Consider the following 8,475-nt stretch of genomic DNA (forward strand, 5'->3'; position numbering starts at 1 on the left):
ATGGTTTAATGTAAAAATCTTAGATATGCAAGTGAAGGGTGACTGCAGCAGTGTCATTTAAGAATATTTGGACTATGACGTTTGACTGAGACTCCGAAAAGGGCATGCGCAGCTTTCACACAGGTTCTTGCCCTCATGTGATTTCATTTCAGTGAGACTCCATGACACATGTAACTATCTTTCTGAATATTCTGCATCTTTAGTAACTGTTTGTTATTTATGAAAAACTGCACTGTTTTGAGGGGAGGTTTTCCTTCACAGAATGAAGATGGTGTAATTGACATTCGGGAATTTGTCATTGCTCTGTCAGTTGTCTGTAAGCCATCCAAAACTCTGGAAACAATTCAGTTGGCATTTCAGGTAAGCAGCATTTTCGTGCTTTACATGGTTTACTTATTTTTAGAAATTTTTTATACTGCCATTAGACTTAACAGTAAGTTTCACATTCCCTTTTAATACTTTATTACATTTTAAAACAATGGAAAGTTAGATTAAGAGGTCATGTTAAGAGCAAATCCATTGCAAGTTTAAGTTGTGTGAAATTATGGAAGTTTGCAGTTTGAAATTGTTCTTTGTAGAACTCTGGTAGAATCCTTCTCAGCAAGTTGAGTCTCAAACCTCAAGTCCTTTGTATTGATTCCTCTAAACTAAATGCTATTAAGTTGTAGAATGTTTGTAGAATGCTAAGTTGTAGAATGTAAACTCTTAGAATATTTAAATCAAATCATACTTTTCAAGTTAATAAAGTATTTTAAAAAAATTCCTACATGTTAGTAGAGATTATTTTTTTATCTCCTGTTAAGATTTTCTTCCCTCTTAGTCTTAGCATGCTTCTGTGGTGGTTCTGCAGTCGTTTTCCAGACTTTATGCTTCCTGGAAGTGCTTCTGATCTTGTTCTACTCTCAGTGGTTTGTTGTAGCATCAGCATAGATCATTAATAAGGGCTTTCTGGGAAAGTGACAGCAACAGTGCTTAATACTTGTCATTCTGTGGGGTTTCTGACACCTTGAATTATTTCTTTTCCATTGATTTCTTCAATATTGCTATTTCAACATGCAAACTCCGCTGTATCCTGCATCATCTTTTCCCTTTGCCTTGAACTCACATGGTCTTTCATGTTGCTAAAACTTAAAAGTACTAACTCTTGATGCTGTCTTCACTGGTTAATGCATGGAGCTGAGAACATTCAATTGCATGGCACTATATATGTAGCCTTATTTTCCAGGTAGTTATTTTCAGGTTCTTCACCATACCTGTGTAACCTTAACTGTGTCACACTAAAGAAATGACTTCCTGTGGGTGCTTACTGTTCACATGTATATGCTTACCTGTTGACCAGAATCAAATTTGACAAAGGAGGAACGAACAAAAATATGTAGTTCCTATAAATATTGGGGGAAATCTGTCATTAGTAGCTGCTGCTACTTACTGCTACTTCTGAGGCACAAGCAGAAAGGTCTCTGTCCTTACTTGGTCAATTTGATCTATATAGTGGCATAGAGAAATAGTCAGGTGCTGTTTGGTCAACTTTGTGTCGTCATAGTAAAATGAACAAGCTTAAAGTAAACTTGAAGGGGGCTTTTGGGAAATATTTTAGTGAAATTTAGCTGTTGTGATTCATAATGCACAATATAATTTTACCATTTGAGAGGAGGAAGAGCTCAGATCGGACAGTTATTTTCCTTTTGGAAGCACTTGAATTTAATAGAACTGTTTCTTAGTAAAATTTCTGCTCTTCATTATCTGCTTCATTCTTCAACTCCTAACACATAATTTTGAGTTGCCTGGTTAATTGCAAAGTATAAATTTAGCTGTAAAACTACAAAGATGATTTATACATGTATTAAGAAGGGGAAGTGGGTATGGCTTATTTTATCATGCTAGTGATGATTGGAAGGGTTAAGAAAAGTCTCAAGCTGAGGAAATTTTGCTCATTATTCTAGCAAAAAAGGAAAGAGAACCTTTTTTTAATCCTTTCCTACCTCACATCCTGCCTTAATGTACCGTAAGATATTCACAGAGCTTATTTGGAGTTACTGCAAGTTCTAACCAGTTCATGAAGATATGACTTTGAACAAGTTCTGTCCTCTGCCACATGGTACTTTCTGCCATTGTCATTTGCTCTCAGGGAAAGTGCAACATTTCACATAGCTACAAGTTTTCAAAGTGAAGGTGTTTGGTATATGGCTGAAGAACTTGAAAAATATTATCATTGTATGCTGATGATACAAAGCTGGGGTGAGTGGCTGATACACCTTAAGGCTGTTCTGCCATTCCACGGGACCTTGATAGGCTGGAGAACTGGGCAGAGAGAAACCTAGTGAGGTTCAACAAAGGCAAGTGCAGGGTCCACCTGGGGAGGAATAGCCCCCAGTACCAGTACAGGCTGGGAGCTGACCTAGTAGAACCAGCTCTGTGGAGAAGGACCTGGGAGTCTTCCATGAGCCAGCAGTGTATCCTTGGGGCCAGGAAGGCCAATGGTATCCTAGGGCCCATTGGAAAATGCGTGGCCAGCAGGTTGAGGGAAGTGATCCTCCCCCTCTACTTAGTCCCAGTGAGGCCACGTCTGGAATACTATGTCGAGTTCTGGACTCCATAGTACGAAAAAGACAAGGAGCTACTGGAGAGGGTCCAGGGGAGGGCCACAAAGATGATTAGGGGTCTGGAGCATCTCTCTTATCTGGAGAGACTATGGCAGCTGGGCCTGTTTAGAGAAAACAAGACCGAGGGGGGATCTCATCAGTGCAGATAAATATCTCAAAGGTGGTTGTCAAGAGGACTCCTTTCAGTGGTGCCCAGCTGCAGGACAAAGAGCAATGGCCATGAACTAAAACACAAGAAGTTCATCCACCTCAACATGAGGAAGAACTTCTTTGCACTGAGGGTGGCAGAGCACTCAAAACAGGCTGTCCAGGGAGGTTGTGGTGTCTCCCTCTCTGGAGATATTCCAAATCCAGCGGGACATGTTCCTGTGTAACTTGCTTTAGGTGACCCTGCCTTGGTGGGGGGTTGGACTAGATGATTTCCAGAATCCCTTCTAACTAATGATTCTGTGATTGTGAAAAATAGGAGTTACAGGGCCACCAGATTTCTACAGCGGTGGACAATTAAAAGAGATTGGGGGTATTATGGCAATCAAGTCTAAGAGCAGCATTCCAGAATAAGAGCTACACATCCTCCCTTCTGAACTGCTAGTGAAACTAAAGGGTGTTGTAAATCTTGTCAATGTGATGCGTGTGAACCTGACCACCAAGTATCACCTGACTACTTGTTCTGTGAAAATGTAGCAGGTTTTATTAAACAAGTCTTGGCCTTGGAGCTTTTCCTGTGAAACAGTGTGCAGATTAGGTGCTAGAGAAGAAAAGTCAAGATTCCTGATCTAATCATGAGTGTTGTCTTCCGTGGAACTTCAATATTTTTATTCCACTAAGGTGTGCTGTCTTGTGACAGCAACTTCTGCTTGTGGAAAAATGCACCCTTATGCCTGTTTTGTTCAATCTCATCAGTTCCCACCTTCTTAATGATGTAGAGAAATTAAAAGGAAGTTTCCAAACTAGCATTCTTTACATGGTTCGATATTTACAGTGTTGTCATGCTTGAAAAGGAGACAGGAATGTTTCAAAAACTATTGTCTCATGTTCCATTGTGTAGGCAAATTGAGTTATTTTAAGCAAGTTTAATGAAGCTGTGTATTTGATACAGGTGTTTTGAACTACACGGGTCCATTTTTTAGGGAAAAACACTGCACATATGTGAAGATGAAATGAGACTGTGAACAATTATTTTTAGTTATCAATCTATCAGTAGTAAAGCTAACTCTTTCTGTGAGGCAGCTCTTTTTCAGGATGTAAGAATATGCAAATTATTGTTTTCTAGAATAAGTATTTGTAGAAAAGTATAGGCCCATCGCTGTATGGGGGAAGATTCTGCTGATTAATACCATTTACACATAGGCATTTTATGCAAACTGGCTTTTGGATGTTGGTCAAAGGAATCTAGAGTTTTACATCTGACCAAGTGGAAAGGTCATCTACTTTATGCTGACCTTTTATCTTCTGATTTCACAGACTGTCTTGGAGTTTGGACATGGAACTCAATGGACTAAATATTATTCTCAGTTACATATTTGCAAAATATGTTAGCATTAAACAGTTTTGTCACTGAATTCCAGTGGTCCACTGTAATTCAAGTGGTTAGGCATGTAAGCATAGGATTTTTTTCTGAATATAGTAAGCTTTACTTTCTAAGCATACACGGGTGAACTGATGATAGATATATTTTACCCACACTAATCTGAAATCCTTAATATATCGCATCAGTCTGAGAGTAACTAGAATTTCCAATACCAAATTTTAATTTTGCATTACTTAAATGTGATGCTGTTTATAGGAGTTGGCATTTGGCTTTGCAATGATTTATCATGCTGTCTTGATTCGTAGCTATACCAATCAGAAAGTGGAACTATAACAGAAGAGGATTTAGCTCATATTCTGAAGACTGCCATGGGTGTATCACAGATTAATGTTACACATCTCTTCAGAGCTGTAGATGAAGAAGAAAAAGGAAAGATTACATACGGTGAGTAATTTAAGTGGGTCAGAAGTGTCACAAAATGTCAAAGTTGCCTGAACTCATGTTGATATACAATTATATTTTTATTAAACTCTACCTTTTGTCGTCTTGTCTTTAATGGTGATAAAAGCAATGCAACAAAGTAAATTTACATTTTAACAAATATGAGTTTCACCTTTGATATCAAGTACCCTATTTGCAAGTTTTCAGAAGTTTTCTCTTCCTTATTGGTACATAATATGTCAATTAACTCGATTAGAGAGAATGTCGATATGTTGATTAGAGAATATTCTGTTCTGTGACTTCCATGTATGTGAATATGTGTTTTTAAAGAAAGGTACCTTAGTTCTGTCTTCTTGTTTTGTCTCTTGTATCTGGGGGCAGGAAATGAGAGGGTTAACCAGGCTGCCTAATATGTAGTGTGTGATGTAGGTGGTATGGAGGCGAAAAAGTTGCATTTGAAAAATTGAGACCTGGGTGAATAAATTGTGCTGGGAGCCAAAGTACATGCGTGTTACTGCACAAAACATGAAGAATCTGAAGTAAGGCTCTAAATTTAGTTGTATCATTTAAGTATGAACTGAGTTGTTCATAGCCAGCATATCATGTATCTCCAGTAGAGGTGCTTATGATATAACCTGTTCTAATTGTTTTCCTTTAGGATAATCAGTATGTATTTAATTTGTAAAGAATTTACAAATTAGGATATCAGTGTTAATAAATCATAGTTTCTACACTAGTAATTCCTATGTTTCAGTCATACAATATGTACGTAAAGGTTCAACTGCAGAAATATTTTAGAGTTACTTTAATGATTATCATTGCCACTGCCCTTTCCTTTTTTCCTGACTACTCTTGTCTTCTCTCCTGGGTTCCTGCTGTACTACCCCTTTCCTTTTCATACCTCTCATCTGTCACATCCCCAGCATTTCCACATACATCCTGCCCATTGCCTTTTTCCTACCTGTCACTCCAAACTGATTTGTGCAGTGACTCAACTCTTCTCCCCACCTCCCCATTGCCAGCTTCAAAAATACCATCAAGAATCTTAAGCTGGTAAACCTAGCAGAACTCTAATTTTGGCACTCCTCATTGTTGGAGAATAGCTAAATTTGAAATCATGTACAAGTGAATTCAGACCAGTTCATGTGATTTACCAAGGAATTAATACTTGAATATTCATCTTTAATAGTTGCATTTAACCTGCACTTTTCCCCTGAGTGGTCAAAATCAAAGAATATCTGGACTGCCAAGCCACAACAGTGTCCACTGAAGTGCTTGGCTCTCATATTCACTATTTTATTTCCTGTAGTCAAGAACAGTCTTTTTTGAGGCTACACAAAGTAGGTAGTAGGATGGTTTTTACATAATTTCGTTAAAACTTTCCTTGGTTCCTTTTCCATTAAAAGCTATCATTCTGTAATAAAAATGTTGCACTGTGACTTTAAAATATCCAAAAGCCTAATAGTAAGAATAAATGTCTAAAATATTGTGGTAGAGAATTAGAAGAGGCAAATAAACCTTTGGTATTGCATTTTTGTCTTGAAAGTTCCTGCCATAAATATTCAATCTCTTGCCTTTCCTGAGAATATGTAGAAGTTTGCGCATGCTCAATTTGTTGCTCTTAATTACTAGGAAGGAGAGGTAAAAAACTTGCAGACTACAGAGTTCTGAAGATATTGTCCAGACAAGTTCTGAGAAATCAAAACATTGTCTGGTGGAAAAGTACTGATGTTACTTTGTACACACATAGCAGAGATGACTGCTCAAAGTCTCCCTCTTTCTAGGGTGTTGGAATGTGAAGCAAGAATTAGGTTTTTTATAAAATGTTATAAATTATCATCTCACAATATTGTTCTCTAAAATATTAAGACCTTCAAAATGCTGAAATCTTGAAAGTGGAAGGCAGCAATGACAGCTGCTGTTAGGTTGAAGCAAAACATTAAAGGGCATGTTTGCAAAAGAGTTTAAGAACTTAAGAAATTACTACTCTTGCTGTTCAGTGATCTTCAGCTGGAGGGCTTCTGCCCTTTCCCCAGTGAGCAGTGAGATGCTATGTCAGGGCGTGTAAAATGCTCATCATGCATTTTAATGCAAATCTGAGCCTGTTTACCCCTTCATACAAGGTGAGGTCTGGCCTGAAGTGTTTCAAGAGGGCTTAGATGACTCTTTGCAGCATCTCAGTTCTGGGGATGTGTTAAACTTAAGCTGAGAAGCTGAAACAAGCAATGAGGATAGCATTATGTTAACTGCTGCTATTTTTCTCCAAAGAGATCATATGATTATATATGTGTAAGTATTCAAATTTAGCATCCTTCTGTTTCAAAGAGCTGATTCTGTGTAACAACAATTTTTTTTTAGATGACTTCTACACATTTGCTGAATTGCACCCACACTTTGCAGAAGACTATCTCTATGCTGATCAGATGGGAGCTGAGAGCAGCTTGGAGACTTCATCTCTTTCTGCTCCTAATGGTATCTGTACTGACTTCAGCCCTGATAACACTGAAGATAAAAACAAGCCCCTACAGAAGAAACTGAATTAACACTGCAACTCTTACCTTCCTCTCCTGGTGAGAGGGTTGTCTTTTCTTGGGATTTTCACAAGTCACTCCAATTATACAGCAAATACCAGTTTTGTGTGTGAAAGTTCTTCTACCTTAATATCTTTCTTTGAATCATATGTGCTGTATTTAACAACATGTTCCAGGTTACTTTGGGAAAGGTGTTTTTATTTTTTGAAAAGGTCTTTGAAAGGCAAAAATGTGAATGTGCTTCATTATTAATGTTCATATTTAAAGGAAGCGGCACACTTATTTATATTCCATTGGTTAGTTTCCTGTACAAAGTGTCGCACAAACTGTGCATGTAAAAAGAAACTGTAGCTACTATGGTGTTAAGTGCACTTTGGTGATTAGTGTTTTCCCTAGTTTTGGGGATGTTTATTTGGGGCCAAACTTTGTTGTCCATATTTGCATAGTCAGTCCTGTTGACTTCAGTTGGATTATTCTCTTGAGCAGAGCAAGCATATTTTGGCCCTTTGTTTTGGTTTCAGTAAACAGTTTGGAAACAGTAATACAAAAACTTGCTAAGGATTATTTTTTATTTTTACTGTTGAATGACAAAATTGTTTTTCTTTCAATCTATTCCATGGTAGAATGAAAAGGAAGGGCTCTTCATCCCTCACCCCAACACTTTTCTACTGTAATCTTCCGGATGCAATTAAACATGAATTTTTTTCCAAACTGACATGCCACGTAACTGTTTGCAAATACATAACTAAACTGTGCTTTTCTCTTATAAACAATTCAAATCACGTCCACATTTTAATGGGAGATGTTTATGCAATTGTATTTGATGTAGATTTATTGGGGATCACAGGTTTCTTTTGTAGCAAGCCTGTACAGATAACACAGCATGGAACACATCATAGAAACTTCATTGTATCAGCTCAAGTTTGAAAAGGTTGCAGTTACTTCAGAGGCCAAGCCAGCAACAAGTTGCAGAACATCCTGAAGAAGTGCTAGTTACATCTCTATAGCAACATTACATATACTGCATATGACGTATATAAAGCTTAAAATAGTTTAAAACTGTTAAAAAAACCACCACACTGATTAATAATACTTCTTATGTTTCCTTTTATAAAGCCAGATGCCTTAACTACCATTGGAGGTCTCAGAGAAAAATCTAGATTATTTTAAAACCACAGCACTTCACTGATTAGTAGATGTTACAAAAGCCTCAAGGAGTAGGAAGGAGGACTCTGTTACAAAATAACTGTGATGGCAACTCTGCTTCTAAACAAACAAAAAAATCCTTCAAGTAATTTCTATGACTAATTTTGTAGGGCTATGCTAAAATGGGACAAATTTTAGCAGAAGGAAATCTGTTTGTACCAAA

General features: G+C 37.5%; 1 protein-coding gene across 1 annotated transcript in view; it reads left to right on the forward strand.

Moving 5' to 3' along the window:
- Positions 1-7,821, forward strand: part of LPCAT1 (lysophosphatidylcholine acyltransferase 1) — a 52,350-nt gene extending 44,529 nt beyond the window's left edge. Inside the window, exons 11-13 of the mRNA XM_018070152.1 lie at positions 262-360; positions 4,440-4,578; positions 6,934-7,821. Of these exons, the coding sequence (XP_017925641.1) occupies positions 262-360; positions 4,440-4,578; positions 6,934-7,118 (423 nt within the window). The 3' untranslated portion in view covers positions 7,119-7,821. The remainder of the gene's footprint in view (positions 1-261; positions 361-4,439; positions 4,579-6,933) is intronic.
- The last annotated feature ends 654 nt before the right edge of the window (positions 7,822-8,475 follow it).

Source organism: Manacus vitellinus, unplaced genomic scaffold (assembly GCF_001715985.3).
Source record: "Manacus vitellinus isolate BGI_N305 unplaced genomic scaffold, ASM171598v3 scaffold_17_pilon, whole genome shotgun sequence".
In the NCBI taxonomy this organism is placed as follows: Eukaryota; Metazoa; Chordata; class Aves; order Passeriformes; family Pipridae; genus Manacus; species Manacus vitellinus.